This window comes from Pteronotus mesoamericanus, unplaced genomic scaffold (genome assembly GCF_021234165.1).
Source record: "Pteronotus mesoamericanus isolate MK-2021 breed Mesoamerican mustached bat unplaced genomic scaffold, CSHL_Meso_final scaffold_651, whole genome shotgun sequence".
NCBI classification, from domain to species: Eukaryota; Metazoa; Chordata; class Mammalia; order Chiroptera; family Mormoopidae; genus Pteronotus; species Pteronotus mesoamericanus.
The window spans coordinates 24,085,276-24,109,849 of record NW_026555325.1 but is presented as its reverse complement, the minus strand read 5'-3'; the positions used below and the strand labels follow the sequence as shown (position 1 = coordinate 24,109,849).

Sequence of the window (24,574 nt, the reverse complement as noted above, 5' to 3'; positions counted from 1 at the left end):
AAGCCATGACCATATTTGTAATAACTGGCTCCAAACTACTGCTCTTATTCTCATCAGTCTTATGCACCGGGAATATACTCTCTTGTGTCTGCTTTCTTCTTCTCTCTACCTACCTGAATTTCAACTTGACTCAAAGTTTACCTTTAGACTCATCTCCAGTTGCTTCAGTCTGTACTCATCTGAACTTCTCTGAACTACTAATGTATCTACAAATAAAACCTTTTCTTTAAGTTCTCTCCTGAAATCCCACTTATTCATTGCTACCTAGAAATTACCAAGTATGATTTAAAACACTAATTTACTTCAAACATTACTAGGATTTTGCTTTGTGCACTATCAAGCTTCTCAGGGGTCATTTATTAATAGATACAATTTTTTATGTTTTAAAATTTTATATTGCCAGAAAAGAATGGGCTTAAGATTCTTCTAGAACTGAAATAGTCTTTGCTTTCACTAAACAAAGTAAAATAATACATTTGGTGGTGATTTTTTAAATTACTTTTTAAAGAAAATTTGCCTTTAAACGTGTATATAAATTCTGATTATAGCATATTCCAAGATACATACATAAATTTTAGAAAAATGCCAGATTTAAGCAGCATTAATTATTTTCATTCTCCCATTTCTAACTGCAACATGCAGCTATGACTGTGCACTGTTCATTAGCAGCCATTTAATTTATCATTCTCAAAATAATAACTGTAATTTTTAAAAAACCTTTTACATAATGCATTTGTGCTAACAGATGTCTTCAATCACCAGTTTCACATCATTTCTCCATATTCTCATAAGTTAGAACATTAGATATATTTAAACCTAAATTTACTGAATGTTCTGTAAAATGGAGTGGTGAAATTCAAGGCATGAAAAAATTAAATAAACATATCAACTTTCTTATAATAATTTATTTCATGTAGTATAAAACTACATGGAAGAACAATTATTTAATTCAGTCAGGGAAAAAAACACATACAAACACAAAAAGAGAGTCAAACCAATGCAAAGTAATCAACTCTGAAGAAAATTAATTGTACAGACTATGCTATAATTTAAAATTGAAAAAAATTGAGTAGCCTACATTTCCATAAATATACTTTGTATGCAGAACATTTCACAAATTACTTTCAGCTCACATGATATGCAACATTGGTACTTGGATTTTGCCTTGTAAATATTAATATATTTTGAGATTTCTTGTTCTATAATATTCTTGTTACAATATGATGAAAATTTTACAAAATGTTACCTCATTGAGCTGAGAATTAGGAAAAGATTTGAAACTATTTTCTGTGAATATTCTAAGTAATACAGATATTGACCTAGTGGAGACATACTAAACTAGCAGGAAACACACTAAATGGTAGTAAATCCTTGCTACTTCTGGATTCTAGATACGTACACAGAATGTATTTTAATACTGGGGGGAAAAAAGCATAAAATCTACCGGCCTATGTAGGAATATAAACTACAAATTTGGTATCTCATATGTCAGCAGTAATAGTTAAATACCAGTAGTAAATATTAGTAATTAAATATATTTAATCACACCAAGTGGCTTGCAAAGTTTAAGGAGTGCTCCAAAACTTATTTTAAATATGTATATTACATTAATTTGTTAAAATGAAATAATATTAAATGGGTATATCTTCAAGTCAGTATCTAAAAACTTGGCAAGATACAGAAAAATGTACAGGTAGTATTATATTAAAATTAAACTGACAATTTTTGTTTGGGTTACTTTGAAAAAATTATAATTATTTAAATAAAGCTTAAAATTTTATTATCTATCCATCTAACTAAAATCCACACATGAATTATAGTCTATTGAATAACTGGATATCTCATAAATTAGAATAATTTTTATAATTCTGTTATCAATTATAATCTGTCTAAACACTTATTTAGTTAATTTCAATTATCAGTCTTTCAAAAGAAAGTGATAGGCTTGAATTTCAAAATGACTTTTGTTAAATACTATTACATAAGAAGAATCAGTAAATTTAGGTTTTAAAAGAGCATCCCTTATTTTCTTATTGATGTCTAAAACAATCTATGTAGTTCATAGAATAACAATTTTCAGGTAAGGATTTACCTTCAAACCATCGTGAATATGTTTTCTAAAAGAATAACAAAGGATTTGCTAGGATACTCTCCCTCCAGGAAGAAAAAGCATGAAATTAGGATTTAGCACTCATCTATATGTATGGAAGCTTTATGAATGCTAATTTTGTGATAATTTGTCTAATCACTAGGCCACAATGCTTGAGAACACACACATTTTTGCCTACTTTCTTGCATCACCATCTTTTTACCCATCGATCACTATTCGTATTAATATATCTTATAAATAAATGCCATTGTAATGTTTAATCACATCTGTTATTAGCATGAAGATGACTATCAAAAAACAATTTAAAAACCACATATTAACTCAGTAACCTTATTATACTCAGGGTAAATTATTTTTCAAACTGATGAAATATGGACATTACTGATAAAAACTGGGAAGATTTCATGACTATTTAAGTGTAAACATTTGAGAAACCTATTATCATATTACATATTTACCATATATGTTTATTTTTCCAAACCTTTAAACTCAAAGAATCCACCATTTTAAATGTCATACATTTTAATATGTCATGCATCTTATCAATTAAAGTGTATATTTCGTACTATTCATATTAGCAACTGCTTGAATAAATTTTCCTTTGAATCATGAATTCAATTTTTTCCTCTGGGTCTCCATGTAGGGATCATATACCATTCCAATAAAAAGTTATTATAGACCATTAATTTTTCCAAGGCAAATCATGAAAGATGTGGGGCAAGCACAGGAGAAACTTGAGAGTAATTCAGGTGACTACTAACTAGGAAATGGAAGCTCTGCTTTTCTGGTTGCAACTCCATAAATTTTTCACTAAGTTCATTGTGAAACTGACATAGACATTTCTCTTACTGTAGAATTGTAGGGGAATAGCGTGGGATTATGCCCAAAGTACTAATTTTACTTTAATTAACATCAGTATCATTAAAACATATCATTGAAACACAAAGGTAAAATATGTTGTCAAAAATCTTTAATACTATATTCATATATTTAAATCCTTACCTATAGTTTTCTTCTTCTTTAAATAAGTTATGTACATAAGTATTGTAAAACAGCAGCTTTTAAATTTCTATTTGGCCAAATTCAAATCAACAGGAGAATAATATATTACTTAAGGTATATCATTATTTGTTAGTGCTTAATGTACTGAGAATCTTGTGTAATAGAAGGAAACTGTGATGAAGACATGGATGTACATTACTATTATCCTAGAGACCAAGCTGGTTTACACTACCTCAGAAAACTTCAACGCATTTAGAGTACCCAAAGGGTAGGAGATGAGGGAGGTACAGAGATGAGATGAGCCTGTTAGAGACAGACACAAGACAGAGCAAAATAAAGAAATATAAAGATGAATGACAAAGTTACATACATGTGTAACAATACATTAATTTATGGGAATAGAAAACATGAAAGAAAAGCTAGATATTTAGAAAATGTTGATTAAGTGAGCTACACTTCAAAAACATAAAAAATATGCACATAATTAAACCTGGAAAAAATAATTAGGCCTGAAAATAGTTAATAGAATATAAGAAATAACAAACTTAAACACATCATACTAGAAATATTTTTGCTGTTAAAAATCTAGTCTTGGCATTCCAAAACTCAGTCACAGTAATATGGCTTCTAAACATACCCATCAATTGTGTCTGCAATGTCACCCTGATTTTTTTGGAACAATGGAAAATACCTTTATCATGTAACATTTAATTCTGTCATCTAAGTGAATCTTTTACTATGTTTCCTTTCAAGTGAATCTAAGAATTGTTATTCTAGCTTTTTTTCTTCAACATAGAACACTATGAGGGGTAATTTTTAAACTCTTGGTATCTTACAATACCACAGTATTTTAAAAAAAGAAAGAAAGTATATAAATACTAAACACACATAAAAACATCATGTATCTGAAAATAAAAAGTCCAACATTTGTAAAAGTAGTGATTACAAAGCAATAAAAGTGACTTCCAAAAGCCATAAATAAAAATCTGGATTCTGTTCACAAAAATATAATCTCCACAATACATATGCATATATTATTTTAAAGGCTGGAATCTGTGCAGGCCTGATGAGCCAACACATATCCCATCCTTCCAAATCTCAATGTTCTCCAGTAACCTGTGGTTTTGAAAGTAAGTCAGAGACCTTCTGCTTTTTAACTCCTTCTGACATCTTAAATAAAAAGTACAACTGGAAAGTGTTCAGACTAGGAAGGAAAAAAATATCTGAAGGAAAAGAATTAGAATTATTCGTAAAAGACACAGTGGAATGAAGACCTACACCTAAGAAAACTAAGAGTCCTAAATTATTTTTAAAATGTAAACTTTATCACTAGAGTGATAATATTTTATAATAGATTTATAATCCAAATTTCTCAAGAGATCATTGAATGCATGACCTAACACTGATATGTATTTTTCTAGATAATTTAACACAAAAGTCTTATTTTTCTTTTTAGAAAGTCTTTCCTGTTTCAAGGAATTATTTGAATATTCTTGGATATGTTTATTTTTAGTATTTTCTACCCATATCATTTTCAGGGTTCTAATGTTAAAGAAGATATTATTTTCCTATTACTTTTTGCTGTTGTTTTGCCAGAAGTAACTGTCACTTTTTATTGAAACATCAGAATCAGGCGTTTAATTCTCACAGTTTTGATGCTTAATGAAAAGTGAAAGTTAAACACAGCATGGTGGCATGAAATATGCATGGTGAATCCATAGTATCCTGCATCTTAGCCCTTAAGAGAATGAGCTGAACACCAAGAAAACAATTACACAAAAAAGTAAAACTAGTGAAGTATTTGGAGATGAGATTGAATAAATTATCACAAATCACTAAAAAAAGTATGAACAAAATATTTCAGACTTGGGGAGGAGAGGAACAAGGAAATCACTATCTTACAAATGCATAAATTCTGTACTGGGAATGACCCATATTTGAAATTCAGATTGACTTAACCTAACCAACAATACAAAGATGCAAGGAAAACAAGACCAGCAACACTGAAAGGAAAAGAAATCAACAGAGACAAGAGGGAAGGGGGGGCGGGCGGGGAAAAGGAAGGGAAGGGGCAAGTCAAGGAACATATAGCAAGGACTCATGGACAAAACGAAAGGGGAAGAGTTGAGGGAGGGAAGGAGGAAGGGGGCAAGGGAAAGTGGTGGTGGGGAGGCAGAGACAAATGTATTTGAAAAAATAAATTAAAATAGAATTAAAAAATAAATAAATAAATGTCTAAACCTTGGGACTACTAACAAGGTAGCATGCTGGAAGAACAAGTCAATTAAGAAAGTAGAAACCTTATTCTACATCATTCTTTTGGATTTATTTACATAAGTGTCACTTCTTTTTGAGGAAATTTCAATTGTTTTGCCTCTAAAATAAAAGCATATTGAAGAAGAGAGGGCTTATTTCTATCCTATGCTTGGGAAGAAAAAATGTTTTATGTTTTCAAGTTTCTTGAAAATCTTCATTCCAATCCTTAGTCTATAATCTTAAATGCAAAGTCAATCTTTTTATATGGAATAATCTACTGAAGAGATTTTTTTCCTTCTAAATATTTTATTGTTTATGCTATTCCAGTTGTCCCAATTTTTCCCCCTTGGCCCCCCTCCACCCAGCCTGTGCCCAATCCCCACACCATTGCCCATGTCCAGGGGTCATTTATACATGTTCTGTGACGAATCCCTTTACCTTCTTTCCACCAGTCTCCCCCTTCCACCTCCCCTCTTACAGCTGTCACCTCACTTAGAAATGGAATCTGATGATATTTTTTAAATAATAAGAATATTATTATTCCATTTTGTACACTTTGAAATCCTCTTGCATCTCTCTCTACTACTGCACCAAAAAATTAAATTACTATTGCATATTTTGAAACAGAATCCAGAAATCTATGTTTATGGCTATGGATTTTGATGTTTATCTAGAGTTTGTCAGAGTTCATAAACAGATTGAGAACCTCAGTAATAAAGGTCTTTCACACTTTATTTGCTTCTGGATAGATCTATTTTAAACTGGTGAAGTCTTTATCAGAAGTCTCAGAATACACATTTATGCAGTGTGTGAGGAAGCAAAACAGAGTCACAAGGAGGTGTTATAAGCCTAGACTCAGAAAACCACTTCTTACAGCACAGTCTACAACAATACTTAATTGGATGCATGAATCTTACTAGAAATGCTTCCAAGTTTGTATTAATCTAACGTATGCCTCAAAAGGATCTGTATATGTTCTAATAAAGGCTGATTGTACAGACGGTGACAGAATCACTTCAGAATTATTCACATTCTAGTTTTCAGAAAAACTAAGCAGTTGCCTGAACAAGACAAAAAAACAGGCTCTCAGAAAACTTTCTATCTATATGTTTCTATATGTAAACCTGTGATTCAAGTCTATAATTCGATCAGCTCTTACTATGTTTAACAAAAATTTAAAACAGTAACAAATAGTGTGCCCTGGCTGGAGTGGTCCAGTGGATTGAGTCCCAGACTGTGAGCCAAAGGCTCACTGGTTCGATTCCCAGTCAGGGCACATGCCTGGGCTGAAGGCCAGGTCCCTAGAAAGGGGCGTGCAAGAGGCAACCACACATTGATGTTTCTCTTCCTCTCTTTCTCCTTCCCTTCCCCTCTCCCTAAAAATAAATAAATAAAGTCTTTAAAAAGAATAGTGTGCCCAGATTTACATGATATTATAATAACTCATCTAGTAAACTCAGCACCCTCTTTCTTTCAAGAACTTAATGCAATAAAATTATTTTATAGTAAATATTATCCCCAGTAAAATTTGAGGTTTAAATTATAGCTAGTTCATAGCCCAAGATCCTTGCATCTTTGAGTAAATGCATATCCTTCTTATAGACATATATTTTATTTCCTGCTTTCCAGTATAAGTAATGAAGGCAAGCTTTTATTTCTTTTTAACGTAATTGTATTCCCCAAGAGTTAATTCATGGGGGGAATATTTTAATAAGGTCTTTGGAGTCATGTGGACATAAGCCCATAATCAAAGTTAGTAAACTATCCAAATCTGTTTCTTAATATCATCATGCCAAATAAACATTAATATTGCAAGCATAGTAAAAGTACTACACTTGGTACATTGTCTCAAAATATTAGATCTTCATTTTGTTATTTGCATGTAAACCATATTTTAAAGCAAATTATGACTTAGAACATGAATATATTTTAAATATATGAGGTAATATGAAGCACATTATTGATTCTAAAGAGGTTCAGTGGAATTTACAAATACAATTTGGAGTAGAACATAAAGTGCTCATAATAATTTTATTGAACTTACAATAAAACTACACACTCTTCTATATAACAACAATGATTTGCATTCAGTCATCGAAGAGTATTTAAAAAGTTAAATTAGTATTTCAAAAATCATTTACCATTAAGAACTGGTTCTATGTTTTGAGACAATAGTACCATCTTCATTGATTTATTATGACATTTATTCTACTTGTTTGTACTATATTTGATTTCAGTAGTATGAAAACTGGTAAAAATTCCCATATAATGCAAAGTCTGAGGAAAATTCATTTTCATGCATTTGTATTTAAGGCATTGCTGGAGCATGAAAATAGTAGTGAAACTATATAAAATAATCCAGGCTGACAATACACATACTTTAGTCCATTTGTAGAAATCCACCTCTTTCTAGGAAAGCATTTGAAATTACTTTTCATTAATACTCATCTTTTCAACTTAGAAACTTTTATAGCTAATGGAAGTTTAAGAATTCATATTATCCTCATGTAACTTCATTTTTATTCATAAAACTAATGGAAAGGATAGATAATAAGAAGAAATTCATAAGCAATTTCCTAACATAAATGATGAAGGGCCAAATGGATACAAGAGAGAACAAAATACACAGACAGGATAAAATAGTGTGAAGCACAACCATAAGGAGTTAGTCGTGTTTGCTGGGAAACAATGGTTGGTGTCTTCTGTGTTTGTGTGTGAAGACAATAAGTGCAGGGGCTCTATGTATGTTGAAGATGCAGCAGTACAAAGAGCAAGGAGCTCATGAATGGAAATCAGGCTTAATATATGCAGAGCCACAAGCAGTGACTAGCTGGTCTTTTCTATCGTATTCTCTAATGGAATTGTTGACTACGAGCAACATTAAACCAGTATCTTTTTTCCACAGACACTAAATAATGATCATATTCATTTTAACTCTATGCCCATAGTCAAAGTACTGCAATATATTCTCAAGCCAGGAGGCAAAGACTAAGATCTGGTTTGGGATGCAACTGATGCTCCGTTTAGATTTGGTGCACTTGAGTCCATAACTTCTCATGAGATAAAAGTTTCCCTCATATTCTTTCATGAACCTTTGAGGAAACCTAATTTCTTGTTAAAATTCCTACAATCTGATGCTTGATAATAAAACTATATATATATATATATATATATATATATATATGAAAAGAAAAAATGTATAACAACAATCTAAATTTCAATAGGTCATTCTCAAATAAAATATGTTTTAAAGCATTTAGAAGCACTTTGATATTTCAGACACCTATAATAAACATAAAGAGTACAATAAAGAAACGCTTACCATTTTTATCCATGGAATTTGGTTCTGATTGTTTCTTGCCAATATCAGCAAAGGAACGAACAATGGGGATTCTATTGGTGAGTTTTTTCTGATTCTGGTGGTGATGCTGTTTCATCAGTGCCTCATGGACCCTGTGGCGCACATCTTCGTTGAGCTGACCTGAGCTCACTTGTTGGTCAAGGACCATATCTGAAGAGGGAAGGCAGGAAGATTAGCACAAAGCTCCTGTGGTGCACAAGCAGTGAACCATCAGTGGCTCTAATATCCATCTTCTAGACAATATTATGCATTTTCAAATAGCAATACATTCTTTAAAAATCTCTTCTAAGTTTGTCTTTGTAGAAATGTTGCACAAGAAAGACTTGGGAAAATTTATATTATAAATCATTCCATTTTAAATATGTAATGATCTAATAGAATATTACATTTCAAATAGACATAGTTATATTGAGAAGGTGCTTCATACTTGTGTTTTAATATGGTTTTTCTCCCTTTTTTAGTAGAGAAAAATGTCCATGTTTCTTATTTAAATGAACAAAAGTCCATCTGTAAAAATCTGATGTAGGAAGGCTTAGGTCGCTATCTAGCCGGTTTCATTTGGAGAGTAAAGAACTCTTTCACATTGATACAAAGTCAGTCTTCTCAAACCTTCCTTGGAAACATGATTATATTAAAAAGGCCTTCCATAGCCATAAAACAAAGTAGAAAAGGTGAGATTTTAGAAGGCTATAATTAAGCAGATTAATATTTACCATATGCAGTGTCAGAAATGCCTATAAAATAAGTAAATAAATAAAAACATTTTAAGTTTCTTGGCCATCTCAATAAACCTTAGTACAATTAATCTGCTTTTAGATTATAAACTAGTAACTCTATTTGATTTTTTTTTTGAGACACCAACTTCTTATGTGAAGCAAGCAGAGCACAATGGATTACCTTCCACTGTGCCACTGAATACACTAAAGACTTAAAAATTAGCAGAATTCTCCTCATAAACAATGTTTTAGATGAAGGAAAAGAATGAGACAGAGAGGAACACAAGTACAAAGGAAAAAGATGAGTAAGTTTCTATCAGTAATATCTCTCAATGTGAATGGACTAAATGCCCCAATCAAAAGACACAGGGTAGCTGAATGGATAAGAAAACATGACCCACACATATGCTGCCTACAAGAGACCCACCTCAGAGCAAAAGACCTACACAGATTGAAAGTAAAGGGATGGAAAATAATAGTCCAAGCAAATGGACATGAGAAAAAGGCTAGCGTTGCCATACTTGTATCAGACAAAGTAGATTTCAAAGCAAAGGCCATAAAGAGAGACCCAGAGGGGCACTTTATCATACTTTAAGGAAGAATCTATCAAGAAGACATCAACATTGTAAACCTATATGCTCCCAATAGAGGAGCCCCCAAGTTCATAAGGAAATTGTTGGACGACTTCGAAAAAGATATAGACAGCAACACACTGATAGTAGGGGATTTCAACACCCCACTGTCAAAAATGGACAGATCTTCCAAACAAAACATTAATAAACATATCGTGGCGCTGAATGACACACTGAATCAAAGAGACTTAACTGACATATATAGAACCTTACACCCCAAAGAAGAAAAATTCACATTCTTTTCAAATGCTCACGGCAGTTTTTCAAAGATAGACCACATGATAGGACACAAAGCAAGCCTCAGTAAATTCAGGAAAATTGAAATAATACCAAACTTTTTCTCAGACCACAAGGCCTTGAAACTCGAAATCAACCTCAAAGAGAAACTTCAAAAACTTGCAAACTCATGGAGACTGAACAGTACACTATTAAACAATGAATGGGTCAATAATGAGATAAGAGAAGAAATCAAAAAATTTCTGGAAACAAATGAAAATGAACAGACAACTGTCCAAAACCTATGGGACACAGCAAAGGCGGTCCTGAGGGGGAAGTTCATAGCAATACAGGCTTACCTTAAAAAGATAGAAACATTTCAAATAAAAGACCTAACACTACAACTTGAAGAACTGGAGAAACAACAACAAATAAATCCCAGAGCAAGTAGAAGGAAGGAAATAGTCAAGATTAGAGCAGAACTGAATGACAGAGAGACAAAAAGAACAATTCAGAGGATCAACCAATCCAGAAGCTGGTTCTTTGAAAAGATTCATAAAGTGGACAAACCTTTGAGCAGACTCATCAAGAAAAAAAGGGAGAGGACCCAAATTAATAATATCAGAAATGAAAGAGGAGAAATAACAACTGATACCACAGAAATACAAATGATCATCAGAAACTATTATGAACAATTATATGCCAAGAAATTTGAAAATCTGGATGAAATGGACAAATTTTTAGAAAAGTATAATCTTCCAACACTGAAGGAGGAAGAAACAGAAAGCTTGAACAGACCGCTAACAGTTGGGGAAATTGAAGCAGTCATCAAGAAACTCCCAGCACACAAAAGCCCAGGGCCAGACGGTTTCCCAGGAGAATTTTACAAAACATTTAAGGAAGAGCTAACCCCTGTCCTTCTCAGACTATTCCAAAAAATCCAAGAGGAGGGAAGACTGCCAGACTCCTTCTATGAGGCCAGCATCACCCTGATCCCAAAACCAGATAAAGACCCTACCAAGAAAGAAAACTACAGGCCAATTTCGCTGATGAACATAGATGCTAAAATCCTCAACAAAATTTTGGCAAACCGCATCCGGCAATACATTCAAAAGATTATCCATCACGATCAAGTGGGATTCATCCCAGGGGTGCAGGGATGGTTCAATATATGCAAATCAGTAAACGTGATACACCACATAAATCAAAGAAAAGACAAAAACCACATGATCATCTCGATAGATGCAGAAAAAGCATTTGACAAGGTACAGCACCCATTTATGATCAAAACACTCAGCAAAATGGGAATCAATGGGGCATTCCTCAATGTAATAAAGGCCATATATGAAAAACCTACAGCCAATATCATACTCAACGGGCAAAAACTGAAAGCTTTCCCACTAAGATCGGGAACACGACAAGGATGTCCGCTCTCACCGCTTCTTTTCAACATCGTATTGGAAGTCCTAGCCACAGCGGTCAGACAAGAGAAAGAGATAAAAGGCATCCAAATAGGAAAGGAGGAAGTAAAACTATCATTGTTTGCAGATGACATGATAGTGTACATAGAGAACCCTGTAGACTCTACCAAAAAACTCCTCAACTCTAATAAGTGAATTTGGCAAAACAGCAGGATACAAAGTCAACATTCAGAAATCAAAGGCGTTTTTGTACACCAGCAATGCAATAGAAGAAGAAGAAATCAGGAAAAATATACCATTCGATATAGCACGAAAAAAGATAAAGTACCTAGGGATAAATTTAACCAAAGACACAAAAGACCTGTATGCAGAAAACTATACAACATTGAAAAAAGAAATTAAGGAAGACACAAATAAATGGAAGCATATACCGTGCTCATGGATTGGAAGAATTAATATCCTTAAAATGTCCATACTACCAAAAGCAATTTATAGATTCAATGCAATCCCTATTAAGATACCAATGACGTATTTCACAGAAATAGAACAGACATTTCAAAAATTTATATGGAACCATAAACGACCTCGAATAGCCGCAGCAATTCTGAGAGAGAAACACAAAGTAGGAGGGATCACAATACCGGACATCAAACTCTACTACAAAGCCACTATACTCAAAACAATCTGGTACTGGCACAAGAACAGACCCATAGACCAGTGGAACAGAATAGAAAGCCCAGAAATAAGCCCAGGTCTCTATGGACATCTAATATTCGACAAAGGGGGCAGAAGCATAAAATGGAGCAATAACAGCCTCTTCAACAAATGGTGTTGGGAGAGCTGGATGGCTACATGCAAAAAATTGAAATTGGATCATCAGCTGACACCATACACAAAAATAAACTCAAGATGGATAAAAGACTTAAATATAAGTCGCAACACCATCAAAGTCCTAGAGGAGAACATTGGCAGGAAACTCTCAGATATCCCATGCAGCAATTTTTTCACTGATATGTCTCCTAAAGCAAGGGACATAAAGGAAAGAATAAACAAGTGGGACCTCATCAAAATAAGAAGCTTCTGCACGGCGAAAGAAAACATCAGCAAAATGAAAAGGGAGCCAACCATTTGGGAAAATATATTTGCTAATGATACATCAGATAGAGGTTTGATCTCCAAGATATACAAAGAACTCACTCGACTTGACTCCAAGAAGACAAACGATCCAATCAAAAAATGGGCAAAGGACCTGAGCAGATGCTTTTCTAAGGAGGAAATACAGAGGGCCCAGAGGCATTTGAAAAGATGCTCTGCATCACTAGCCATCAGAGAAATGCAGATCAAAACCACCATGAGGTACCACCTCACACCGGTCAGAATGGCCATCATAAACAGATCCACAAACAACAGGTGCTGGCGAGGCTGTGGAGAAAAGGGAACCCTAGTCCACTGTTGGTGGGAATGCAGACTGGTGCAGCCACTATGGAAAGCAGTGTGGAATTTCCTCAGAAAGCTGAAAATGGAACTGCCTTTTGATCCAGCGATTCCCCTGCTGGGACTATACCCTGAGAACACCAAAACGCCAATACAAAAGAACCTATGCACCCCAATGTTCATAGCAGCACAATTTACAATAGCCAAGTCTTGGAAGCAACCTAAATGCCCATCAGTAGATGACTGGATCAAAAAATTATGGTACATATACACAATGGAATACTATGCAGCAGAAAGAAAAAAAGAACTACTAAACTTTGCGACAGCATGGATGGAACTGGAGAGCATCATGCTAAGCGAAATAAGCCAGGGTGCGAAAGACAAATACCATATGATCTCACCTATAAGCGGAACCTAACCAACAATGCAAAGAAGCAAGGAAAATATGACCAGCAACACTGAAAGGAAAAGAAATCAACAGAGACAAGAGGGAAGGGGGGGGCAGGGAAAGGGAAGGGAAGGGGAAAGTCAAGGAACACATAGCAAGGACTCATGGACAAAACCAAAGGGGAAGAGCTGAGGGAGGGAAGGTGGAAGGGGGCAAGGGAAAGAGGTGGGGGGAAGGCAGAGACAAATGTATTTAAAAAGTAAATAAATTAATTAAAAAAAAAAACACTGTTTTTCTTCAATGTGAAAGGGAAATGGACTAGGGAAACAGACTTGGGTCATTATACCACTTTCTAGTTGGGTGGCCTTGTAAAGATAAATAATCTCAGGGTCCTTATTTGTAAGATGGGGATTAATATCTATCTCATATGTTGTTGCCAGGACTAATCACATAATGCACTGATTGGAATATTGAGGCCCTCAATAAAACATCCCAGTATAAAGTTTCATTTGCAATTTTCATTAAGTAGGTTATAGTTCCCTGGTTTGAATTCTGTGGTTTTAATACATCCACCTATATTTTACAATAGTATATCAAGTGGAGGCAAAGTTGGGTTTATCAATGAATAGAAAACCTGAATCAAACTGAAACAATGAATTTCATTGGCTTAAATGACAGAGAGATCAAAATTAGACTGGATTTCGTTCAATTTCTCTGCAATTCTGTCAGTGTTCTCCTTCTCTAAGGGTGAATTTTAAGTTCAGGCCGATTTTCCTTATTGTCACAGGGCAGCTGTCTGAAACAACAAGGAAATATATACCTTTGTTTATATCCATACATTCTTTGCCTTTTGTGACCTTCTTACAAAGCAAAAGTTACTTTTTGCCCTACCCAGGAAAAATTTTCCTGTCAACCAAGACAGCCCTGCCTATGCAGAACAAATCACTGACAAAAATCATGGGCCATTACGATTGGTTTAAACTAATCAAGAACTGCCTTTCACTCAAGAGTAAGTTCTCTAAACTGGAGGTAGACAAACTTTTTCTATAATGGGCCAAATAATAAATATTTTAGGATCATGGGCCACACAATCTCTGTCATAATTACTCAGCTCTGTCTTTACAGCACAAAAGTAGTCAAAGACAGCATGTATACAAATAAGTGTGGTTGTGTCAATAAAACTTTGTTATGGACACTGAAATTTGAATTTTGTATAATTTTCATGTCACACAAATTTTAACTTTCTTTTTATTATTGTTCGATCATGTAAAATGTAATAACCTTTCTTAGCTCATAAGCCTGACAAATCAAGCAGTGGGCCCTATCTGCACATATAATGCCTCTGCTCTATCACTTTACTGTTTAAAATCCAAAGAGGTAGAACGCATGTATGGAAGTCAGCTGTAATGTTCAATATAATTGCCCCCAAAGTCCCTTTCAATACCAAAATGAATGATAGTATAGAATAATTAATCTATACCTCAGTTTTTTGGAGATAAGTAGTTATAATACTCCTGGGATAATTTGAAATAAAGAAAAAGATAAGTTGTCAAAATACATGATTTTACACTGAATCCTTACTAAGATTGAAAAGTATATATAACTCAAGTTGAGGGAGGGAGGGAAGGAGCAAGGGAAAGTGGTGGGGGGTAGGCAGAGACAAATGTATTTGAAAAAATAAAAAAAGAAAAAAGAAAAAAAGTATATATAAAATATGCACTATGTACTTTGCATTGGGAGTTGTAAAATAGGTTATTAAAACATCAAAGGTATGCCGTCGTAAGGTAATTTCATCTATAAGCCATGATATGTATACCCAGTTCAATATTCTAATCTGAATCAAAATGGATAATATGATAAACTATGCATATAATTATCATTTTTAATTCCTACTAAAGCACAGTCTTTCTAAACTTGAGCAGTACAAAATCCTGTAAGTCACTAGCTTCACAGTTTTCTAGAGGTAAGGTCTTTATTTGAAAGAGTTACATAAGAGAAAACAAATGGGAAAAGAAAATCCAGTCATCTACTCATTAGTCACACAGAAATACACAGTAAACTCCTCTGAGTTGTAACTGCATCAAATAATATCTTAATGAACTGGAAAAGTTAATCATCTTGCTTAAGAATATAAGTCATACTGAGGTGATGTTTAAGTACCAAAGGGAGTCCGATTCACTAATCACTTACATTGTTCTCTTCACCACTATAATATATGTTAGCATTAACCTTGAAAAGTAGGAAAGGATAATGGACCATAATGGCTTTGGGCCCAGAGTCAAGTCCTACAATCTCAGCAGGTTATGATGCCTAAATAATACAGTCTGGCCTGCCAAAGCACAATGCCAGGATCCAGATGATAAAAGGAGCAAGGAGAAAAAGGATAAATAGGCCATGCTCTTCTAGCACTAAGCTAGTTCTGGAAAAACTAGTAGCATTTGTACAAAAAGGTCTCAGAAAAATGAAAAATTATTCTTCATCTGAATCAGGCAATCATTTATTTTTTGACTCAAAGTATGATGTTTTTAATTTTAACTTCTTTACATACAATATTTTTACCCAGCCTCCTTGTAGCCCCTCTCTCTGGCAACCATTCATCTGTTTTCTGTATTTATGAGTCCATTTCTGTTTTGTTCACTCGTTTATATTGCTCTTTAGGTTCCACATATGAGTGAAATCATATGGCATTTTCATTTCTCTGACTCACTTATTTCACTCAGCATAACACCCTCTAGGTCCAATCAGGCAATTATTTTATTACGATCAATTTGTATGACTACTGAATGAAAGCCTCTAGAGACTATGAGATTTTACAGATTCTGTATACATCTCTGAACTCTTTAAAGATTATAATAGAAATGCTTTGTCTTAAAAAGCCATTTTCTTAACTTTAAAAGATGGTGGGGGAGGAGTGGAAAATAGAATGGTTTTAAATCTTACAGTTTTGTTGACAGCAGTAACATGAATCTATACGCCACAGCAGTAACAGGAATAAATACACTAAAAAGGTACACTACTACAAGAACATTTACTTTCCAGGCCAAGGACTGCATAGTATAAGCATGCTGAAAAACGTATGATTGTTCCCATACTTTTAAATTTGCATATTACATTCAGTGGGGCAAAAAATGGATTTTTACTTTAATGAAAGATTTTAGTCAATAAAAGTTATTTTAATGAGTTGAGAGCAATAATTGATCATCTTTCCACGTTACTAACTTTGGTTTAGTTTTAATTTCTTAATCTCACTGAAAGAATTAGGTTATAGTATAGAACTGCAGAAAGAATACTTTCATTATTCATCTTCATAGAGCTGTATTTCAGAGATGAACTTAGACCATAAAATTGCCTATGACTTATAAAACTTAATTAAGAATAATTTTTAATTTAATTTCCTTATCAGACTAAATTGTGGTAAGAAAGTATATCTTGAGATTTTGGATTTAAAAGAGTTAAGTAATATTTTGAACAAAGAAGTTTACATTTATTCGAGTTCTTTAAAACACTGAGAAATAGACATTTTTAAATTAACTTCATCCAACAGAAAATCCCACTTTAATTATACCAGAAATTCTTGACAGTCCTGCCAGATATAAATGGGATTTTCTCCTGCTAAGTCTATAAAATCTGTTTAAAGAATTATCTAAGAGTCTATTAAAAACCTATCAGAATATTGATATAAAAATCCTTCATCATTCTTAAATAATATCTGGATTGTATTCCTCTGCTAGAACATACCTTAAAAACATTAACGCTGCCAAGCCCAGGCATTTGCAAAGCACTTGGCTTTAGAGCCCTTAAAGATAAACTACTATATCCAGCTTTTGGAAAACTGGGATGGGTGACTAATATGTTAGTAACTGCCCAACATATTGAAAAATATGATAAATAAGCATTAAGTAGAAAATTTCAGATCTTATTGTTAATCATTATGGTCACAAATTGTCATAAAACAAAATAAAACCAGATTTATAATTATAGGTTAATCAAAAAATCATTCCCATCTCTGCAAGTGGCATCAGTGATAAAATACAGCTTAATTGTCACAAAGTAAAAAATAGCAATAAGTAAACAATAAGAAAATAATTACAAGCTATAGGAAGAAATGTTTAACAGAGATTTTATTGAGGGTGGAGATAAATATTTTTGAATTAAATATGTCAAATCAAAATCACTCAAAAGGAAGGAATCTGTTTTCATTGATAATTGAAAAGAAGTCTAAAGACATAAAAATCAATACAAGTATTTGCAATATTTTTCTATGTGGTGTTAGCTCTAAACTAACATCTTATGAATGACATTTTGCAGACTGATCTACATTGAAAATGGGACATTCAAGTTGGACTACTTTGGAGACAGAAAACTACAAACTAATTAGAAGAGCAGAAACATACTAAAAAGCTATTTGGGATATTGAGGCTTTCGCTTAACTACTTCCATTTGTAAGAATACAATTAGAAACTGTAATTTGCTTTTAAAAGCTAAGTTTAACACAGCTGACAGTTTTGGATTGAGTTCGAGGAAGAGGGCAGGGTTAAAGAAAGGAGGGATAAATTTAGACAATAAAACTGATTTAGGGTAATAAAATAAACAAGAGAGTTTTAGTCAGATTAATGAGAGATTTCCTGGTAGGAATAAGTTTCTAAAGAAAGCAGTAGAAATTATATGCTTTAAGAAATGTAAAGCCTGGTAAAACTATGAATGGTATTTTGTGAGGTTATTTTGCCAGATTGAGAAATTTTGCAGCTTCATTTTATGTAACCAATCTGACATTTATTTGGATTAATCCATTTTCAAAGGTAATGCCATCACTAACACAAGTAGCAGAAATGAACCCCTTACTTTAGGCATGACCTATAAACTTCTGAATTTTAATATCTTTAGGTATGAAGTATGGATAACAGTAATAATACTAATCCCTAAGTTTGTTTTGAGTATCAAAACAATCGTGTAAAATTACTAAAAAGAGTTTCCCAAACTGCAAAATATTATCAAAAATCCAGCTACTTGATTGCCAATTAAAATATTAAAATGTTTATTAAGGAACTTTGTTGAAAGTGGGTCCAAAAATGGGTGCATAGAAAGACCCTGAACTCACCTCATCCTACCAACATACCTAATACACACCTAAATAGAGGAGAACTATTCCTTCTAAAGAAAAACTAGGACTAACTGAACAGCTTCGGCACAACAAATGATAGAGAAAGCACACACTGAGAGAAACAGGAGAGACATGATGACAACAGGGACTCTACCCACAACACCTTCAATAGGAAGAAATATCACTGATCACTCCCTGAAGATTTGCCTGGCCGGGGGCACAGTGAGAAAACAACAATTAAAGGGCACCAAGAATATACATGAAGGAAATCTATTTACTAACTCAAGAGTGCCTACCAAATAGCCGAAGAACAGCTGGAAGTCTCTGAAGGATCAGAGAGGCACCAGTGAGTACCATTTTTAAAATTTCCCCTACACCTTTATAGAGCAAGTGGGAGCAGAGTCCAGACACTTTAGGCAGCCTGCAAAGGCTGCCCTGGTGCACCTGGACCCCTGGCTCACACTCACTTGAGCCATCCTGCCAAGGTGACCCCAGTGCTACTCACTTTGGAATCCCCATAGCCTGTGCCTGCTCTAGTACCAGCTGTCCTGCCAAAAGGACCCCAGTGCAGCATGCCCTGGGAAATCTCAGCCCATGTTCCTTCCAACTCCAGTCATCCCACTGGTAGACCCAGTGTGGTGTACGCTAGGGACCCTGCAATCCATGCCTGATTCAGCTGTCTGCCAAGAGAAGCCTGGTGGAGCACACCTCAGGACCTCCCAGGTCCATAAGCCCCAGCTCCAGAAACCTTGCCAATGTGGAGCTGGCATGGCATGCTCAGAGACCCACCAATACATGCCTGTTCCAGCTGTCTTGGCAAAATCACCTGGTACATGCAGTCTACACAACAGTTGCTCCTACACAAGTCCACTCCTTCAAGTCTGAGAGAGGAAGCTGTTTTTCGTACCTCATAGGAACAGACACAGTAAGTCAAAAAAATGAGGAGTAAAGGATTATGTTTCAGATGAGACAACAAAATAAAACACCATTCCCTAAAAAAAAAAACCCCTAAGGAAACTGAGGTAAGAAATTTACTCATAAATAATTCAAAGTAGCAGTCATAAAAATGTTCACTGACTCAGGAAAAGAATGAAGGAACACTGTGAGAACCACCTCAACGAGTTAAAAATATAAGGAAGACCTAAGCAAAGCTGAAATATACAATAATTGAAATAAAAATACACCAGAAGAAATCAATACTGACTAGATAACACAGAAGAACAGGTTGGTGATCTGGAAGATAGAATAGAAGAAATCACCCTATTAAAAACAGCGAAAAGAAAAAAAGAATGTTTTAAAATTGAGAATAGTATAAGGGATCTCTGAGACAACATCAAGTGTACTCACATTCACATTGTAGAGAGGTCAATAAAAGGAAAAAGCAAGAAAGGAGAAGAAAACTAATTTAAAGAAGTATGATTGAAAATTCCTATAACCTAGAACAGGAAATAGATATTCAGGTTCAGAAATCACAGAGTCCTAAACAAAAAGAATCCAAAGAAAACCACACCACAATATATCACAACTAAAATGGCTAAAGTTAAAGGTAAAAAGACAGTCTTCAAGGTAACAAGAGAAAAACAATGAATCACATACAAAGGACACTCCATAGGACTATCAGATGATTTTTCAGCAGCAATTTTGCAGACCAGAAGGAAGGGGTAGGATACATTTAAAGTGCTGAGAAGAAAAAAACTTACACAGAAGAATATTCTACTTAATAAAGATATCATTTAGATTCGAATAAGACATAGAGTTCCCCAGACAAACAAAAACTAAAGGGGTTCAACACCACTAAACCAGCCTTACAAGAAATGTTAAAGACTCAACTTTAAGCTGAAAAAAAAATAACTGGATATAAGAAATATATGAAAGAATATCTCACTGGTAAAGGCTAATATGTATATAATAAGGGCAGTGGATCAGGTACTAAAAAGCTAGTGAATAGTTTAAAAGACAAGTTGCAAATCAATTGTAACTAGAAAAAGTAGGGAAGACACAAAATACAAAGACGAAAAATAGAATGTCAATAAAAAAACAGGACAAGTAAAATTGTAGAGCTTTTTGAAGGTGTTTGGACTTATGTGACTATAACTTTAAAATAGATTGTTATATAAATATACATGCACCTCCTGGTAACCACAGATGAAATACCTAGGATATATACACAAAAAGAGAAAGGAACACAAACATAGCATTAAAGAAAACCATCAAACTGCAAGAAGAGACCAAGAGAAAGGGAAAAACAGAGATGAACTACAAAAATAATAAAAAGCAATTAACCAAATGGCAATAAGTATATATTTATCAATAACTACTTACAATGTAAATAGACTAAATGTTCCAATCAAAAGTTATAGGTTGGATGAACATATAAAAAATACAAGACCCATCTATATACTGCCTACAAGAAACTCACTTCAGACATAAAGACACACACAGACTGAAAGTGACAGAATGGAGAAGATATTCCATGTGAGGGGAAACAAAAGAAAGCTCAAGTAGCAATATTCACATCAAATAAAATAAGCTTTAAAACAAAGCCTGTAACAAAATATAAGAAAGGTCTTTAAATGATAGAGGGATCAATTTAAGAAGAAGATATAACATTTGTAAATATTTATGCAATAATCATTGGAGCACATAAATATATAAAGCAAATATTAATAGACATAAAGGAAGAAAAGAACATTGCATCAATAGTAGGGGACTTTAATACTCCACTTACATCAATGGATAGATCATCCATATGGAAAATCAAAAAGGAAACATTGGGCCTAAAGGAAATATTTGCGGAAGTGAACTTGATATATACAGAACAGTTTATTCAAAAGCTACAAAATACACATTATTTTCAACTGCAAATGTAATATTCTCCAGGATATATCACATATTAGACTACAAAATAATAAATTCAAGATTGAAATCAAATCAAACCTCTTCCCTGAACACAACCATGTGTACCTAGAAATCAATTAAAAGAAGAAAACTCGGGAAAAACCCCCACAAACACATGGATATTAAACAACATACTGTTAAACAGCCAATGTGTAAATGGAGAAATCAAAGAGAAAGCAAAAAAAAAACCAAAAAAAAAACACCTTCAGACAAATGGAAGCAAAATTTTCCAAAACCTATGAAATGCAGCAAAAGGAGTTCTAGGAGGAAAGTGCATAATTACAACTGCCTACCTCCAGAAATGAGAAAAATCACAAATAAACAATTTAACTTTACACTTAAAGGAACTAGAAAAAGGGGAAAAAAGCATAGTTAGTAGAATAACAGAGATAATAAAGATCAGAGTGGAAATAAGTGAAATAGAGATAAAAATAGAAAAAGTCAATAAAATTAAAATCTAGTTCTTTAAAAAGATAAACAAAATCAATAAATCTTTAGCCAGACTCATCAAGGAAAAAAAGAGGGCCCAAATAAATAAAATCAGAAATAGAACAAAAGTCACAACTAACACCAAAGAAATACAAAGGAAAATAAGAACCTACTACAATTATATGCCAACAAATAGGAAACCTAGGGAGAGACTGGCAGGATGGCAGAGGAGTGAATGGAAGTCACATTGACATCCTCCCAGGACCAATCTGGAATTACAACTAAATTGTGGAGAAATCACCTGGAACAAACAACTGAACAATAGCAAGAGACGAGCCTTGTCACCTCAGGCAGGCAGAAGAATCAGCTTTTGCACAACCAGACTGATAAGAAATGCAGTAGAGACTCAAGAAGGAAGGCTGGGCACCCATGGGCAACAATGCCAGAGGGACATTTAAACAGCCAGTAGGATGCCCCTAAGAAAAGTGATGTCTAAACCATAAAGTGGGGATCTCCAGCCTACTGCATCTAAGCCCAAAAACTACACTGGTAACAACCAGCTGTGAAGAGTGGCAGCTGTTCTCTTCCAGAGACAAGAGGTTGGAGACGCAAAGAGCCTTTTAAAGGGGCAACACGTGAATTTTTATTTGCAGCCACTTACCCTGGGCTCCAGCACAGGTGGGGGCAGAGTGGGCTAGAGATGCCTGAGGAGAGACTGGAAATGGAGGCTTTGGGCAGAGAACAGACAGAGGAACCAGAGGAAACCCGGTACTGACTCCTCCCTCCTATGACAGCAGCCATTTGGTTCAGGCAGACCACTCCCCTGAGTGGCAGCAGCCTGAGAGGGCACACTAGCCCTGCCCCAGTAGGGACTCTGACCCACCCTGTGGTGTCTAAGCCTGACTGTTGAGTGCAGAGTGACTAGATTAACAACTGAAGGAAACAGCCACAGACAGTAGATTCCTGGAAGTCTCAAACAGTCTGCCTAAGGTCAGAAAGGGTACAGAGCTGACATCATCATAGGCAGATCCAGAAAGAAAAAACAGTGGTCTCCTACCATAGAAGTTCACACCACAAAATCAGGAAATCAAGACAGATCAATTTAAGGAGGAGGAGCAAAAAAGAAGAGTCCCAAAAATAATGGGAAGAAAAAGAAACACCTCATAATAGAAGGGACAGGAGGAATCCCCAAAGGGAGAACTAAATGAAATACAGGCAAGAAGACTATCAGATACTGGGTTCAAAACCATGGTTCTATGGAAACTCAATGAGCACAGTGAGCTCAGAGAGAACTACCAAAAGCTACAGGGAAACTACAAGGAACTTACTGGAAACTATATCAGCATGAAAAAGGACAAAGAAACAATCAACAGGAGACAAAAGGAAATGAAGAATACAATTTCTGAATTGAAGAACACAGCAGAAGGAATCAAAAGCAGTCTAGATGAAGCAGAGGATTGAATCAGTGAGCTGGAGGACAAGGTAGTAAAAAGCTCCCAGAAAGAGCAAGAAAATAAAAAAAGACTCAAGAAGAATAAAGAGGCATTTAAGGAAATGTAGGACAACCTGAAATGTAATAATATCCATATAATAAGGATACCAGAAGGAAAAGAAGAGCAAGGGATAGAGAACCTGTTTGAAAGAGTAATGATGGAAAACTTCTCTAATTTGAGGAGAGAAAAAGTCACACAAGATCAGGAAGCACAGGGGGTCCCATTCAAGAGCAACCCAATGAGGCCCACTCCAGGACACATCATCATTAAATAGGCAAATATCAAAGATGAACAGAGAATCCTAAAGGCAGCAAGGGAGAAACAGGTAGTAGCATACAAGGGGGCCCTGATAAGGCCAGCAGCTGACTTCTCAACAGAAACACTACAAACCAGAAGGGAGTGACAAGCAATATTCTAAGTCATGAAAAGCAAAGGCCTGCAACCAAGACTGCTCTACCCAGCAAGGCTCTCAATTAAAATGGAAGGCGAAAGGAGTTTCCCAGACAAAAGAAGGCAAAAATAATACACCTCTACCAAACCAACACTGCAAAATATACTAAAGAAACAGCTTTAAGAAGATGAAGAAAAAGAGTGAGAAAGAGAGGAACACAAGTACAAAGGGAAAGAATGAATACATACCTATCAATAATAACTTTAAATGTATATGGACTAAATGCTCCAATCAAAATACAGGGTAGATGAATGGATAAGAAAACATGACCCACATATATGCTGCCTACAAGAGACACACCACAGAACAAAGAACCTACAGAGGCTAAAAGTAAAAGGATGGAAGAAAAAATATTCCAAGCAAATGGACAGGAAAAAAAGCAGGAGTAGCAATACTTGTATCAGACAAAATAGATTTCAAAACAAAGGCCATAAAAAGAGCCCAGAAGGACACTTCATAATACTCAAAGGAAGAATCCCTCTGGAAGACATAAACTTTTAAACCTATATGCACTCAACACTGGAGCACCCAAATAGATAAGGAAAATCTTGGAGGACTTCAGGAAAGATATAGACAGCAACACACTGATAGAAGGGGATTTTAACACCTCACTGTCAACAATGGATATATACCTTCCAAACAAAATATCAACAAGTATATCGAGGA

At 34.6% G+C, this 24,574-nt stretch overlaps 1 protein-coding gene across 4 annotated transcripts in view; it reads right to left on the bottom strand.

Moving 5' to 3' along the window:
* The window catches only part of SLC4A10 (solute carrier family 4 member 10), a 277,734-nt gene that overhangs the window by 90,633 nt on the left and 162,527 nt on the right, over positions 1-24,574 (bottom strand). For all 4 annotated transcript variants that reach the window (XM_054562648.1, XM_054562649.1, XM_054562647.1 and 1 more), the window contains exon 6: positions 8,691-8,879. In XM_054562648.1, coding sequence (XP_054418623.1) covers positions 8,691-8,879 — 189 coding nt within the window. The remainder of the gene's footprint in view (positions 1-8,690; positions 8,880-24,574) is intronic.